Genomic DNA, 17,868 nt, shown 5'->3' on the forward strand with positions numbered 1-17,868 from the left:
TATCTTCGTGTCGGCTTCTAAAAGAGTTAAATAATAATTGCTGTATATAATACCCTGTTGAAAATAATAACGTCATTTTATGACGGCATTGACTGACGTCATTAAATTACGTTAAATGACGTCATTATACAGGGTGAGTCATTTTAATCTTTAATCTCAATTATCTCGTTAAAGCATGCCAGCGAAAAAAGTTTCGGGTAAAAGTTTTAGGATTTTTTCCTGGCTATCTGATGATGACCTTGACAATGTCATTGAGCGTGACCTTCAAGGTCATTTGAAGGTCAAGTCGATTTTTTCAAATAGAAACCCCTACTTTTGGCACCAGAAATGGAGAGAGCGGGAAATTTTACGTTTGAATATGACCTTGCCTTGACCTTCAATTCAATGGTCAAGGTCATTGGTCATGCCGATAACAGTACAACTGGTTAGCTGAACTCGAATGCATTCAAGGAGAAAATGTTACCCACAAAAGTTTTCAGTTTTCTCCCCGGCTGACGAATGGTCATCTTGACCCTGTCGTTAAACAGGATCTTCAAGGGCATTTCAAGATCAAGTTGATTTTTTGAAATGGAAACCCCTACTTTTAGCCCCATAAATGAAAAGAGAGTGACATGCGTTCAAAAATGAAAAAATTTTCATTATTTCCAGAAATTTTCAATATTTTCTAAAATTTTCGTAATTTTTTCAGTTTTCAAAAATATTCAAAGTCATTCCATTATATTGTATTAGTGTCAATTTTCGAAATTCTTGATGTAGTTAAGTCATTCCATTATTTTGTATTAGTGTCAATTTTTGAGAGTGAACTACTCTTAACAGTTATGTAGATAGCAAATTAGTGCAGAAAAGCTTAATCGTGTTTTTTACTTCTTGTAAATCGATAATTATTATTGAAAAAAATCTGTTTCCCTGTTTACTGGTCTGTAACAAATTATTTTGATTTTGATCATGGCTGATTATGGTCCCAACGAAATCGTTGATATGATCATGATTTTGGGAGAAAGTCGAAATAATTATGCAGCAGCTGCCAGACTTTATGCTGAACGCTATCCCAATAGGAGACACCCAAGTAATGTTACTATTCAAACCTTAACTCAGAGAGCTCGAAATGGAGCTTTTGTTCGTCAACGCCGTCATCATGAAAACGACGAAAACGATCCTCGTGTTATTACCATTCTAGCGATTATTCGTCTTGATCCTCACATTAGTACTCGACAAATAGAAAGAGAAATAGGTATACTTCAATCAACAGCATCCCGAATATTGAGAGCGAGAAGATATCATCCTTATCACATAACATTAACACAACAGTTAACTCCAAATGATATGATTTTGCGAGTACGTTTTTGTCGATGGGCAATACGAATGATTCAACAAGATCAAGACTTTTTCAGGCACGTTCTTTTTTCAGATGAATCAACATTCAGCAACACTGGAGAATTGAATAGACATAATTGCCATTATTGGTCAGATGAAAATCCTCATTGGTTCAGGCCCATAGAGAATCAACACCGCTGGAGTGTTATGGTCTGGTGTGGAATCATCAATGGCTATTTGATTGGTCCTTATTTCTTTGAAGAGAACGTGAATGGGGTAAACTTTTTGAGATTACTTCCAGACATTTTACCTGAATTACTAGAAAATGTAGACAAGGCTAAGAATGTGGATCCAATTAGATGGAGCACCACCACATTATGCACGCATTGTTCGTGATTATTTAAACACCCGCTACAATGGCAGGTGGATTGGGCGAGGTGGCCCAGTTGCCTGGCCCCCTCGTTCACCTGATTTAACCCCTCCCGATTTTTACTTATGGGGATATCTTAAGAATGTTGTTTATGCTCAACGGCCAACAACGCGAGATAATATGATCAAACGCATTCGTACAGCTTGTGCAGCAATCCCTCGAGATGCTCTACTTAGAACCATAAGACAATTCAGAGCTCGACTTGATCTTTGCATCCAACAAAACGGCGGTAATTTCGAACAATTAATCAATGGTTAACTCCAGTTAACATTCCATAAAAATACCAAAAAAATACCAAAAAAGGAAAAAACAAAAAAAAACAAATAAAAAATACAAAAAAAAAATAAAACAAAAAACAAAAAATGGGATGCTAAATCCTTTTGACAACCTCCTCGATGGTGCATCCTGGGTTCGGCTGATGTCAAAGGTAATTTCCGCACAAAAGATGATTTGTTTCCAAAATCACATGTTCGAACGTAAAATTTCCCGCTCTTTCCATTTCTGGTGCCAAAAGTAGGGGTTTCTATTTGAAAAAATCGACTTGACCTTTTAAATGACCTTGAAGGTCATGCTCAATGACATTGTCAAGGTCATCATCAGATAGCCAGGGAAAAATCCTAAAACTTTTACCCGAAACTTTTTTCGCTGGCATGCTTTTCCAACGAGATAATTGAGATTAAAGATTAAAATGTCTCACCCTGTATGACGTCATTTGACGCTACAAATTGGAACCTTTTATGACGTAATTATTTCTTGGACATTAGCCCCCATTTTCCGTACTACCATCCGGATGGTAGCACCTATATAGGCAACCATTTTATCAATTTTAAAGTATTTAAGAGTATAAGTATTTAGAAGTACAACCTGTTGAAAATAATGACGTCATAAAAGGTTCCAATTTGTAGCATCAAATGACGTCATATAATGACGTAATTTAATGGCGTCAGTCAATGACGTAATAAAATGTATTATTTTCAACAACCTCAAGTTCCTCAATAGTAATTTTATCAAAATTAAATTTAAATTCAGCAAATTTTATTGAGTTAGTAGCGTTTCATATAATTGAAATTTTAGCAATTGTTTCTAAATTAATTTTATTTTTATAACCTTTTGATATTATAAAAAATGATAGAGTTAATGTATCATATATTCTAATCAAATTTTCTCGCATTTTACAAATATTTAATTGAACATTGCACGGGATATATTTAATACAATAGCGACTTGGCAATATAACTCTCGGTCGTGACGTCATCAACATGACACCCAGGCCATGCAGAATACATTGTCAGTATACGGAGTAGATCAGTATTTTCTAATTTTTTACATAATAAAGTGAACTATAGAGTAATAGTTTTTTTTGGTGCATTAATATAACATCAGTAAATACGTAGATTAATTTTTTTTTGCGTGACAGTATTGTATTTTCTTTAATAATAGAAAAACTCGTTTTGGAACATAACCTCTCACGATAAACAATGATAGTAACACTTCAAGAAATTTTTTAATTTGTTGAGTGTACAAGCTCAAGTAGAAATTTTATTGAAGGAGAAAGAGTGCTTAATTCTAAGCACATATTGAAATGTGGTAAATTAGAATCTGAGAATTTAAATATACGCGCATACTGTTATTTACAAATATCCAATTTGAAAGGACCACCTCATGAAATTAGTGGAGTTATTGGAATAAATGGCTCAATTATTAGTTTTAATTGCTCATGTTAAGCAGGGCAAAGTGAAAGATGTAAACATGTTGTTGCTGTGCTATTGTATTGCTACAGGTAATATTATAAATCATTTGGGAAGTTATTAATCGTTCAACTCAATACATAAACTTTGTTTCCTTTGAATTGCAGATGTAACGATTGTAGTGAATTGGAATTATTATCGAGTACATATCTCAAGTGTACATGGAAAACACCACAAAAAAAGGCTTTAGAGCAATATCAAGCAACTACCGTCGAACAACATGAGTGCTACAATAAATTATATAAAGGCTGTGATACAATTGCTCTGTCTGCTCATCAGATATCTCAATTGCAAGAAAGATTGTTAAACTCTTCTAAAAATGCGCTTACAAAGCACATGTAAGTAGTAATTTTTGTTTATTTACACTGATTTATACACATGATTTATACACTAATTTATACACATGATAATCAATTATTATACATATGCTGATTTCTACAATATACAATTTCTATTTATAAATGTATGTATACGTAAGCAATTTTAACTATTGTTTACTAGTACTGGAAGACACGAAGTTTTAGATGTTAACAGTAATAACAATCATGATGATAAAACTTTAGAACTAATAAAAGCAATAGTCTATAATGAGGAATCAGACGTTATGAAAAAAGTAGCTTTAGTTTCAGTTTCAACACTGAAAGATTGTTGCTATGAAAAGTTGATCAGTTTTTACAAAGAAGATATTCTAGTTTCTTGTATTGAATTGGAAAGTAATAATGCAGAATGGAGGAAAATTCGACAACACCGTGTGACAGGATCAAGAGTATATAAATTATATACGTACAGTTCAAATAAGAAGCCTGATTGGAAAAACAAGTCTTTATCGTACTTTAATCCAAAATCTTTTAAAAGCAAATATACAAATCATGGGATTAAATATGAGCAAGAAGCAATAAAAGAATATGAAAAGTACACAGGAACAACGGTTACAAGATGTGGAGCTGTTATTTCAAGATCGAATGCTTGGATGTCGTACACTCCAGATGGTGTAATTGTAACAAATGGTAAACCTTCTTTGTTATTAGAAGTGAAATGTCCTTACGCTGGTAAATCCAAAGGTATAACTGAAGTACTATCAAGCTTGAAATATATTAAAATAACTGGAGAAAGTGTTGTATTTACAGAAAGACATGAATACTATGCTCAAATACAAATGGGAATGGCCATTTTGAATATATCATCAACAGCTTTTATGATCTATGCATCATCAGACTCCAGTTTTATTATTTTTGATGTACCATATAATGAAAATTATATATTCAATATCTTAGCCAACGTTAAAAGATCTTATTGTGATAAGATGATCCACTATATCTGTTCAGAAGAAATAGAAAATGTACAAAAAGAAAACAATATAGTTTGAAACAATAAAACATTTTATTATTAAATATAAAAATTATGAATATAATTATTTATTAAATTTGTCATCTTTCAATATAGGACTTGTCAAATTCACAATAGCTGCAATAATCACAAATATTTGATCGATCCTGGGCACCAAATATGATGGTACTTTAGAACTTAAAATCTTAAAAATTTTTAATCTTTGATTAGATCTCTCTATGTGTACTCGAGCTTTAGCAATCTTCGCGTTCAATAGAGCTTCTTCTTTTGAAAATTGAATTTTATTTGTTAAAAAAGGTGGTCTTATTAACTGCACATTGTGTTCTCGACAAGCATCATCAATAAGAAAACCTTTATCTGTCATTAAACCATCTCCAGGTTCGAATAATTTAATTAAATTACTCTTATAAAATTCGCCTTATCGGAACTTCTTCCTAAGAATGCCTTGCTAATAAATGTGCTCAGACCTCCTGGTGATACTGCTGTCATAAATCTAATAGTATTATCACTTTTGTATGAAGAATACGTTCCAATTTGACAGCATTTTTTCCATTTTTCTGTAGTTTTCTTCACTACTTATACGGAGCATTACATATAACATGCTAAAACTAATATTTTGCTTTAATTTTGTTAAAGTCAATACAATTCTATCTTTTATAGATAACTTTGACTTAAAATAGCACTTTGCGGCTTTTGGACTCACAATTTGGACAACATCTTCGAACAAATTTAAAAGATCGAAACTTGGTAGGCCAGTTAAAATATTTAAGTCTTTGTCGGTATTAACAAATTTGTTATACACATCATATTGCACTTCAATTTCACTGTCTTGTATTGCATTACTTTCAGGCTCTTTTGTAGGTACAGCTTCAACAGTTGCTTTTACAGGGACGTTTTCTACAGGTATATCTACGACTGGCACATCTTCAGCAGGTGCTTCTACAGGTAAGTTTTCTGCAAGCACATCTCCTGGTACACCATTTGGCACTTCAATTGATGTATTCTTAACAGGTACAGTATTATTAACAAACTTTTCTTGATCAATTTTTTTCTTATTACATCTATTAATTAAACGAACACTTCTTTCTTGGCCATTAATGTTTTTTCTGAGTGTTGACTCAGTAACTGATTCACTTATTGGTAAGTTCAGTGACGGTACTGCAGATTTTTTCAATTTTCTATACTCTGATGGATAATCTAATAACAAACAATATAAATTTCAATATAATATTATATAAATGTAAGGTAATATTTGTGTTGGCATACGAACCTGGCATTGCATAATTATTTTTTATTTTTTGTGAAATGCATTGAACAGACTTGACTTCTAGAACCGATTTCCTTTAGTTTTAGAACTTTTTTCCATGCCAATCTACTGATTCCTCCGTGTTGAATTTAGTAATAAATTTTACAGTAATTTGGCCAGCCTTTGGAAAACGATGAAAACGTAACACAGGATTTTTTATAGCATTACTGGTGCAAACAGAAACACAACAATATGTTCTACTACTGGTTTTTTTTTGGTGAAAATTGCATGCCTGCCTCTTTTTGGTTATTACAATCCATGTTGCTTGAATATACAATAATTTGTTATTAATATTTATCAATTTTTACTATTTCTAGCTACAAATACCTGATTGTGGACTTACCTCTATAACCTATACAATGCTTTGATCATCCTAAATAAAACATATTAACAATTTCAGGGAGGGAAAAGTACCATCATCTTATAGTAAATTATATGCGTTATCACATATATAAAATTTAAGAGCTGTCACGTTATTTTTTGTCAAAAATTAGTAAAAACTACTTTGCTTTGTATACTACTAATGTATTTTTCATGGCCTGGGCGTCCATGTTGATGACGTCACGACCGAGAGTTATATTGCCAATAGCAAAAACACCACAATCATAATAATGAGTCCGATACTGTACTTGTTTAAAAGATATGCGTAAAATATCTTTGTTTGAAAACAGCCTATCAATAAAAATTGAATGATCATCATCATCAAGACATTTTTTGTTAATACTATCAAACATTCATATTACATTGTCTTTGTACCACAAACAAATCCAGTATCTGTTTGTACTTAAACTAGATAAAAGTATTTGAATATATTCTTTATGACTATCAATAGGTTGAAGATTAGACAATCTCTGAAAATTAACTGCAGATTGCATATCAATAATCGAGTAAAATTTTAAAATGTTGTTGAATTGAAGTATATGGTTCTCATTTAATAAACTTTTAAAATTAAAATTATTTCTAATTCCTTTTAAAATAAGTACATCTATAGTATCATAAATTGCCGTACAACAGCAAATAATCTATTTTTTATTTTTATTTTCAGTACTAATTAATTGGTGTAAGTGATTTGCAGCATAAATTTTATTATCTCTTTTTTAAACAAATCTCATATCAACAGTGACGAAGTGCCGTAGAAAACTATACAATTTAAATACATAGCAAAATCACGCCAGTGATAAATAACTATATGCATATGATAATATAAAAATTTCACGATGCTTACTAGATAATAATGAGACATCATATTTTTGTATTTGTTTACTAAAATTTTAGCGTCTTCATTTTCATGATATTCAGTGATTAAATAATTAATTTAACTTGGCGGCAAAAATTTAGAAAATTTTAATATTTGAAAAAATTAAAGCATGAAAGGCAAAAATTAAAAAACTGAATTTTCTTCGCTGTCATAGTTTTTTAATATTTCGCGTTTCAAAATTTTACCCTCCATTATAAATCCATGCATAATTTTCGTGTTTCAAATATTTATTATTTAAAATTTGTACTTTCCCTCTGTTAGGAATTGACAAAAGGAAAAAAAAGATCTTAACAAAAATTGAATATTATTACTTTTGCAATATATATTTTAACCGAGCAACGTTAAGAGTGAGGTGAATTGCGCTAGTTATATATTAAAATTTCCAGAAATGCTACGCATACATTATCATGACAACACAATCAATAGAATGACTATCACCAATTCCCTAAAAAGTACGTATAAAAATTCAATAGATACAATTAAAAAACATTGCGTTCGCAAAATATAATCTTTTCTCCGTTTGAATTCAGCAAACTGCAGAGTAGCGGAAAGCTAGTAGGTACCGGGAGAGCATGAAAGCCGGAGAGGTGGCGCCTAGCCGCACGAAGGACTACAGGCGCCATTGCTACAGACAGGTGGGACTATACCACTCGTTGCTATGATTAGGCGTCATATCTCCGTGGCGGCACATACGGCCGGAGTGTGGACTCATATATGCTGCTTGCGTATATATGGGCCTATACTCCGACTACATTCATACATACAAGCGACACTGCATAGCGAGTCTATTAAAAAGGCCTTGCACTCTATCTGTCTGACAGTATACGTCAAATCGTTGCTCGCAGCATAGCATACTTGCGAGCAACAATAAACATCTCTGTGCGACAATCCCCGGAAGTTTGGGACATAACGGTTTATAACAGTTATAATTAACCTTCGGTTTGTGTATTTAAGTGTTTGATGATTTAAATTTTAGTAATACCCTAGACAACTGTGCTTGTAGTTGACATGTGACAACAAGGTTTTTTATCATGTATTTTATCGGTATGACATGATGGTTTTTATTAGTTCAAATACGTTTGTTCTAAGACTTGAGACTTTAGTGATTAAAGTACAATTTTGTAATTTTTAGATGCCCTGAATAGGAAAGATTTAATCTTTTGAAATGTCGACACAATAAAGTAATTCAAATTGCTCGTAGAGATCATTCTATGTCTGAAATTTACGATTTTAGTTTGTTTTGAATTTTTAATTTTAAATTGTAAATTATATTGCATGTATTGTTGGTGCATAATAATATTGTTTAATAGTTATTATTTTATAGTTATCAATTATTAGTGATATATGTGCGTGGATGTATATCATTTTTTTGATTGCACAAATGTTCAATGTATATGTTTCCTGCCTTCAATAAAGTACTTCAAAAGAATCATTAGATAAGTGATTTATTATAAATTAAAAACAAAAATTATTGTTCAAAACTTTTTCTATTAAAGGCATGCCACAGTCCTATTTTATTGACCCGAACTTAGATTCCACTTTTTGGCGAAACAGCTGCTCAGAATGAATTTTCCTTTTGGGAATGGCATTCTGATGACCTAATAAAGGGCGGACGACCACTTTATGTGATTTTTCGTCAATATAGTAAAATCCGTGCTAAATAGAAATCGATAATTTAATAAAATCACGTGGCGGCGGTTGCTAAGGAGATCAACAAACACGCACACGCGGCAAAACAATTTTCATATAACAGAGATTTCACTTTTTGAGTATATTCACGTGAAGAACCAGTAGCGAGCCCTTTATTAGACTCTTCAAAAATCATTTCCAAACATAAACTAGTTCTATCTAGCCTTTTGACCGAAAAGTGGAACCAAAGTAAGTGTAGATCTTGGTGAAGGTAAAACATTATTCCTGTTTATATATTGTAACGGGCGTGGATAGCGCCCGTGAGAGCTAGTCGGCGCGAGTGCAGGGTAGTGCGTTGTTGGCTCAGTGGTTAGAGCACGCGCCTTGAGATCTCGGGGACGTGGGGTCGAATCCTCTTCGTCGCTTTACTTTTGTGCGAATTAGTTCCCGGAAACTCTGTTACAATATATAAAAGTGCTGTTTTATCATTTACATGAATAAAACAATGACAAAACAGTCGCGAATATATATATAATATATATATAATATATATGATCTATATCTGATGAATATATATATATATATATATATATATATATATATATATATATATATATATATATATATATATACACAGGGTGTTTCATTTTAATCTGACCACGACAAAAAACCATGAAAAAACTAATTTTAACGAAAAATGGCCTTGACAAAAGTTGAAGGGAGCAAAAGGGGCCATCTAATGAAACCAACACCTTTGACCTTGAACTCGATTTTCAAGGTCATTTGAGGGTCATTGTATTTTTTTAACGGGAACCCCTATTTTTGACACAATCCTATTACGTCCACGTCGTTGTTCCTGGGTAACGCTAAAGTTAGGATATAAATATGGACTCCACATAACATTTGATATTGCATTTTTGCACTTTTGACCTTACAAAATGGCTTTGAAGTCAGCAAAGCATAATCACATTTTAAGTCAATTATTCTCTTAATGTTTATTACAATAACAAAATGATAATTCTACGAAAAAATTGAAAGGAAAACAATCTTAGGCTGATACTTCTTATTTGACCTTGAATCGAACTTCTCAAGGTCACTAAGGCAAACTTGAAATGTCATTTCCGACGTAATTTTTTCCGCTGCTCCGTATTCCGAGGTCAAAAATAGGGGTTCCCGATAAAAAAATACAATGACCTTCAAATGACCTTGAAAATCGAGTTCAAGATCAAAGGTGTTGGTTTCATTAGATGGCCCCTTTTGCTCCCTTCAACTTTTGTCAAGGTCATCTTTCGACATCAGTAAAATAAAACCAGACAAACAGCTGTTTAGCAGATTTTTTGTTATTTGACCTTGAATTGACCATCTCAAGGTCACCAAAGCAAACTTAAAATATCCTTTGCGACGTAATTTTTTCCGCTCTATCCGATTTCAAGGTCTAAAATAGAGGTTCCTATTTTAAAAAATCACAATTACCCTCAAATGACCTTGAAAATCGAGTTCAAGGTCATAGGTGTTTGTGTCATTCGATGGCCCCCTTTACCCCCTTCAACTTTTGTTAAGGCCATTTTTCGTTAAAATTAGTTTTTCCATGGTTTTTTGTCGTGGTCGGATTAAAATGAAACACCCTGTGTATATATATATATATATATATATATATATATATATATATTGTAACGAGTTGAGCACCACAGCCAACTCGTAGCGGTATGACTACCGCTGCGCCGCGCCGAAACAGCGTAGAGTCGCGTGCGCGATAATAAACACGTACAAATTCGGTAATAGGCGCGAAAGAGATAGAGAGAGCGCTTATTTGGCGTAAATAAAAATTTCTTTTATTTTTTTACGGATTTCGCTCCGATTATACGAATTCGATTTTTCGTTTTATTCGATTTCGCGTAATAGTCTACGTCTCAGCGACGCGCTTAGGTGTGCAAGTAGAAAGGTTGTATTTTTGCAGCTTACGTTGTAGCAACAAGAATACAATCTAGGGGCTATCTGGAGTGAGTGCGAAGGATAGGGAGCTGCCACGTCGTTGTTGAGCAACCGCGAAATGTCGTTGGAAGCAGAACACACCAACATGCAACACCGACGATGCCCTCGAGAGTATGCAGTTGAAGCCAGACGGCAAGCGATTAGATCGCGTAGCTAGGCTAAACAGATGGCTCCTCGGAGAGTATACCGAGTCAGATTTTAGACAGAGCCTAGACACCTCGAGATGGCGAGAGTGAAGAGGGAGGAGTTGCGAAAGTCATTCATCGACACAACAGCCGAGCGAGTATCGACACGCTCGATTTATACGGGCGATTATGACACCGAACAGCCACACCCTCTGAAGCTGCTACAACAAGAGATCAAGGCCAACAAAGTCATGGTGACGCCGGCGATCGAGATGAACTATGGTCAACTGGCGCAAGGATTGGGCCAAACGACAAGGTCTAACCTACAACTGCTAAACGCGATGACAATGCGAGACACGTTTGCAGAAATGCCAGTCACTGAGGAGAGTGAACAGGCACAAACGTCAGCGTCGACGCCGGAGGTTACGGTGAAGACGAGCGTTGCAGCGCACAATACGCCCAGAGTCACGAGGTATCAGCGCAAAATTCGGTAGCTCAGAATGACATGCTAAGTCAGTCGATAGCTGAGAATACCGTAACAATGAGGGCGCTGATGTGCAAAATGGAGGCCATGATGTCACAATGGCCGACTAACATAGCGTCTAGTACAAGGGTGGAGCCACCAGCAAGCGAGGGCAATCCACAGAGCTCACGCAGAATCGGTCATGTGAATTTCCAGGATACGTATAGTATCAATCACATGAACCACAGCAGCTTTCGCGAAGACGCGGGCGCAGTGGCTGGTGGTACTTCCAACACTTGGATCCCGGCGAATCCTCTCATTCGCAACCCCCAGTAGTTACTAGGGGGGGGGGGGGGGGGAATGCGAATGCGACGAACGCGCATACGCAAGCGCTAAACGAGAGTAGCAACTACGATGGGTCGCGAAGACAGAGCAACAGACCCATCGGTCCTGCGGTGAACAAATGGGGGATTAAGTTCACCGGGGACTCGTCACAGAGCGTCGAGAACTTCTTGCAACGCATGGAAGGACGCAGAATGCTAGACGACCTGTCCCATGCGCAGATGTTGGCGTCATTACAAGTATTGACGGATAATGCGTACGAGTGGTTACAGAACCGGCTATTCGAACAGGGAGAATGGTCTAGCTGGGACGATTTCTGCGAGTTCATCAAGCGATGGTACGGGCAGACGCAAGGCTACCAACAGAAATTACTGAGCGAAGCGATTTTGCGGACGCAAGGGCCTGGCGAATGCGTGCGGGTGTACGTGAATAACCTGCAAGGCATAATGCGGAGGATGGTGCCCCGACCAGACGCTAGCCAGCAACTGGATCGGATCTATCACAATATGCTGCCTAGTCTCAAACGCGGGCTCCAGCAGAAAGATTTCTCTACCGTGGAGCAGTTGCTCGAAGCAGCAGTCGAATTCGAGGCCGCACTAGCATGCGAAGCCTCGTATCGAACACCTCCAAAGCCTGGTGTAGCAATCGTCCCCGAATGCGCATTTAAGGGCGAAACGCCGAAGACAGCCATGGGGTTTGCGGAGCAAACCGATACCCTGCCCTTATTGGTTGACGCCATAGGCAAGCTGTTGACACGAAGCTTGCAGCAATGGCGCAACCGGCGAAACACGCCAACGCGGGAGGAGGCGACAAGAAGTCAGCCCCTCAGCGAGGACACTCTGGACCTAGGAAAGAGAGAGGCAAGTCTCCTAGTCCGAAGCGCAAAAGCCAGAGGTCTGGCGAGAATGCCGGTCAATCGGACCGAAGAGAGCAAAAGAAGCTAATAGAGTGCTTTAAATGCCGCGAAAAAGGTCACATTGCCCGAGAATGTTCCTTGGGTAAGGGAAACGGCAAACGGGAGGAGTAGGCGAGGTTACTGCTCCTCTTGAACCGTCGCGCGGGGAGTCTTACCGAGAGGAGAGACACGTGACGGAGGGCGTAGCCGATACCTCGCGCGGAATCTCAGGCGATTTTGATCGTATGGTCGCACTGTTGTCCAGCGAGTCCCGCCAACCGACGATATCGCCAAACGAATACGAGTCGCGCTGGTGGGTACAAGTGTAGTGTGAGTTCGGAGTAAGAGCTCTCTACGACCCAGGCGCCGCTATGACCGAGATGGGGTCGTTAGAACTCCAGATCGCTAGCCCTTGCGGTCGACCCTTGCGACAACGCGATGGCCGTCAAGCACAGTGTGCAAATGGTCAGACGTCGCCGATCGTGGGATTTGTGGACTTGCCATTTGACGTCGCGGATGTACAACGCGACGTAACGATGTCGATCATGCCCGAAGCGACCAACGAATGTCTAGTTGGGACGAATTTCGGACGCCTGTTCGGCGCAGTCCACGATCCAAATGAAAACGTCCTGTATCTGAAGAAAGAGCGAAAGATCGTCCAACTTCAGGTGGCTGCAATAGCTACAGCAGGGGCGTTAGATATCGTCGCGGTTGCACTCGCGTACGTCAGTGACGATGAGCACGCGCAGATTCGCAGAATGCTGGACAGCATCCTGCCTAAATCCAATCGTACGATCGAACAGACACAGTTGATTGAGCACGGGATAGATGTTGGATCGGCCAAGCCGATAAAACAGATGTATCAACAAGTACGAGAGTTGCTTGCTGCAGGAATCATCGAACCCTCCGACAAGTTAATGCGCTGTCAAAGTCTGACGCATATCCATTACCTAACATGGATGATATCCTTCATAAACTGCAGAAAGCGAAGTACATATCGACGTTGGACCTTAGCAGCGCGTACCATCAAATACCGTTGAAGCCGGAGGCGAGACCCTGACGGCCTTTACAGTTCCTGGGCTAGGGTTATTCCAATTCACGCGTATGCCATTTGGTTTAGCCTACACTGGAGCGACCTTCCAGCGAATGATCGACGAAGTGATCAGCCCAGAACTCCAGCCATATGCGTACTCGTACCTCGACGATGTCATCATCGCGACGGAGACGTTTGAAGAGCATCTCGAGTACTTAGAGAAAGTGCTCCAGAGAGTGAACGCGGCTGGATTGACGATAAACCGGGACAAAAGTGTCTTTTGCCGAGATGAGGTGAAGTACCTCGGCGTCCTGGCTAATCACGATGGTTTTCGGCCAGATCCAGAGAAGATAGCACCCATTGTGGCGTATCCAGCGCCGAAAAACCTAAAACAGCTGAGACGTTTCCTAGGAATGGCGTCGTGGTATCGCAAATTCTTGCAAGAATTCGCGACCGTCGCTGAACCACTCCATTGCCTGACGAAGAAAGGCAGAAAGTTCTAGTGGGGGACAGAACAACAAGACGCCTTCCAACGAGTGAAAGCGCTACTAGCGTCTGCACCGATTCTTCATCGCCCAGATTTCGAATCGCAGTTCGTGTTGCAGACGTACGCCAGTGACACCGGGCTCGGCGCGGTACTTTTCCAAGTATTCAACGGAGAAGAGCGGGTTTTAGAATTCGCGAGCCGCACGATGTCGAAAGCCGAAAGAAATTACAGCGTCACGGAGAGAGAATGTCTCGCTGTCATCTGGACTATACGGAAGTTCAGACCCTATATCGAGGGGTATCAATTTAAGGTCATCACGGACGACAGTAGTTTGCGGTGGTTATGCAACTTGCATAATCCCACCGGACGCCTAGCCAGATGGGCACTAGAAATGCAGGGCCACGTCTACACTGTGGAACATAGGAAAGGCCTGCTAAATGCCGTACCAGACGCGTTGTCGCGTATGTACGAAGAGGACGCAGTACCAGTCGAGGCAGTCGGATGGGCAAGCGAGACCCAGGACGAATTGTACTGCGAAAAGGTCCGTGAGATACAGCTGCATCCGAGCAAAGATCCGCTGTATAAGATGTACGGCGGGCAGCTGTACTACTTCTGCCCAGATGAGAAATTGCCGGCGTCTATGAATGACGATACGGCATGGAAAGTCGTCGTGCCAAAATAAAAGCGAGCAGAAATCTTGCGAGAATGTCACGACGAGCAATCAGCTGGTCACCAGGGGCGTGAGAAAACTTGTGCGAGCGTCGCAATGGACTATTACTGGCCCGGTATGTACACCGACGTTGCTGAGTATGTTCGACGATGCTTCGTTTGTCAGCAATGCAAAGTCGAGCAGCAAGCGGGAGGACCGCAAGCGCGAAGACCGCGAGCGCCAGCTGGCTGAAGAGCGGCGCCAGCGCGAACAGGTGGTGCGTGTACGACCTGATTATTTTGCGCGCCTGCAGCGGTTACCGGTGGCCTCGCAGCGATTTCTAAATCTTCAATTGACTGAAGCACATCCGCTTTACTCTCCACGTAACTCGATTCAACCTCGAGATAGCTATTGTGTGCGAACAATATAAGGATCTAGATGAACTATCGTGTAAAATGGACATTACGGGTAAAACGGCAATCTGGGCATGTGGAAACGTTGCTTTCTGTGAAAAAATGAAGATCCGTGAAGAAGGATTTATGCGGGCTAAGATAGCAGGTGTCACTGTTTACAGCTGGCTTCAGAAAGAAGCGTTCAACCCTGGACGCAGTTAGTCTAGTGATTGATACTGCACAAACAGCGATTGAGGGAGAAAGATGGAAGGGAGGAAAAAAGAAGTATTGCGCCATAGTTACATTAGATGTCAAAAATACATTCAATTTAGCCAGATAGAGTGAAATACACGAGGCACTCCGGAAGCAGGATTTCCCTTATATACTATTGAAGGACAGAATCTTATTATATGACACTGAGGACGGTACTAAGAAGTTTCAGGAGGCGTCCCGCAAGGGTCAGTTCTTGGCCTACCGACTTTGAAGCAGCAGTGGTAGTAGCGAAACGTAAAGAAGAGGTGACAGACATAGCTGAAGAATCAACCCGTATAATACACGAATATCTAACAGATACGGGTCTAGAACTAGCCAGTCTCAAAACAGAAGTTATTCTCATTAGCCAGTAGGAAAGAAGTAGGAGGAAATTACACTGACGGTGGATGGACATAAGATTGTTTCTCAACCAACCATCAAATACTTGGGCATCACCATTGATGCAAGACTAAGTTTTAAACAGCATCTGAAAATAGTCAGTGATAAAGCAGCAATAGTTAGGGCTACTCTATCACGATTGATGCCAAATGTAGAAGGACTATCTCAGAAGCGAAGATTACTCTTAGCCAGTGTAACCACATAGATTAGGCTATACGAAGCCCCAATATGGGCAGATGCGATGCGGGTGAAATCATATGCATGAAAGTTGACTACTGTGTATAGGCGTAGTGCACTAAAAGTGGCGTTCGCTTACCGTACGGTATCGGACGATGCTGCCTGCATTACAGCAGGTATGCCACCCATTGACCTTCTAGCGTTGGAAAGAAAGGACGTATTCGAAGCTAGGGGACGATCGAGTGACAAAAGCCAGAAGTAGATCTGGGATGCCGCAAGTAAGAAGACGGTGGCCGAATGGCAAACAAGATTGGATGCTAATGGCAAAGGACGATTAACTCATCGCCTTATACTAAGGATAGAAGGCTGGATTGGAAGAAGACATGGAGAAGTTAACTACTATCTCACGCAGTTTTTGACCGGGCACGGATGTTTCCGGGCAAACTTGCACTGGTTCAAACTAGACGACCATCCGAACTGCCTAATCTGTTCGGATGCAACAGAGGATGTTAAGTACGTCTTTTGCGAGTGCTTACGATATCATCAGGAGCGAGAGGAACTTGAGAGTTATCTTCAGATCAGAGTAACTCCTGAGTCGATTATGACGGCCATTCTGACCTTGGAGGATGGATGGTGCGCAATCAGCATTTATGCAGCAGACATTCTCAAGAAAGTCAGGAAAGACAATAAAGACAGAAGAAGACGAGGAGGCTGAGTACGTACGTGTGTATGTACGACGCAGAAAATGGAGGATGACTATAGTGATGACGACCACATCAACTAGAAGCGGGCGAAAGCATTCCCCCCCCCCCCCCCCCGCAAAGAATTGCTTGACGGTGGTACTACGGGGTTCAGAAGCATAGCAGATGGAGCTAGGCACCTTTACCGAGGGTCGACAAAGGCAAAGAGGGCGTTCCTTTTTACGGCTGGGTGTTTTTACCTGACTGTAGAGGGGATGGGTTTAGTCGGTGGGAATCCGGCACACGGCTAACATTGTGGATGGGGCTGTCTCGGCGACCCCTTAAACAAGGTTATGCTATAATTTTCTAAGATTTTCCCGAATACCTCTTTCTCCGAGAGAGAAAAAAAAACACACACACCCATCCGCACGGACATTTTTTAAAAACGCATGATTCGAACTCTAAACACCTCCAAATGCGTTTCTACAAAGTTTTAGCGAAATTGAAAATATAATTTTTTTATTTTAATTATTTTTTTACTGTTACAATGCTTCCTCTAGGAGGATGCAAAATATAAACAATGTTGTATATTTTGCATATATACTAGTAGATATGCTCAAAACTTTGTTATTAGAGAATTTTCGAATTAAATTTTTTTTAAATCCTCACATTAATGGCAAAAATTTGTGTGTTTAGAGAAGATCTACCAGTACAAAAGTACTGTTTTTTCCCCAAAATATATATGACGTATGTTTTCTACGTCATATCTTAATATATTTAATATAAATATATTTAACCTTTTTCTAAAGAGCAGCATAAATGGCAGAAAATCGTCGGTATGGATCTAAGTCCCAGCGAATTGCTTGGACTTTTTTGTTCTAAATTATACAAAAGTATATCATAAATTTAATTTTTAATTCAATATTCTATTTAGATTTTTTTACTAATAT

The 17,868-nt window shown here is 38.8% G+C and overlaps 2 protein-coding genes across 9 annotated transcripts in view; both read left to right on the forward strand.

The window, feature by feature from the left end:
* Mmp1 (matrix metalloproteinase 1) overlaps positions 1 to 17,868 on the forward strand; it is a 330,832-nt gene that overhangs the window by 272,502 nt on the left and 40,462 nt on the right.
* LOC116738668 lies at positions 3,104 to 5,174 on the forward strand. Its single transcript, XM_032601909.1, has 2 exons — positions 3,104 to 3,830; positions 3,994 to 5,174. Exon 2 carries the CDS (start codon positions 4,097 to 4,099, stop codon positions 4,856 to 4,858), a length of 762 nt encoding a protein of 253 aa, XP_032457800.1. The 5' UTR covers positions 3,104 to 3,830; positions 3,994 to 4,096; the 3' UTR covers positions 4,859 to 5,174.

The sequence above is a fragment of the Nasonia vitripennis genome, assembly GCF_009193385.2.
Source record: "Nasonia vitripennis strain AsymCx chromosome 4 unlocalized genomic scaffold, Nvit_psr_1.1 chr4_random0003, whole genome shotgun sequence".
In the NCBI taxonomy this organism is placed as follows: Eukaryota; Metazoa; Arthropoda; class Insecta; order Hymenoptera; family Pteromalidae; genus Nasonia; species Nasonia vitripennis.

What these genes read in the sequence shown, in the direction of transcription:
- LOC116738668 (XM_032601909.1), top strand. Translation starts at nt 4,097, where the DNA reads ATGAAAAAAGTAGCTTTAGTTTCAGTTTCAACACTGAAAGATTGTTGC.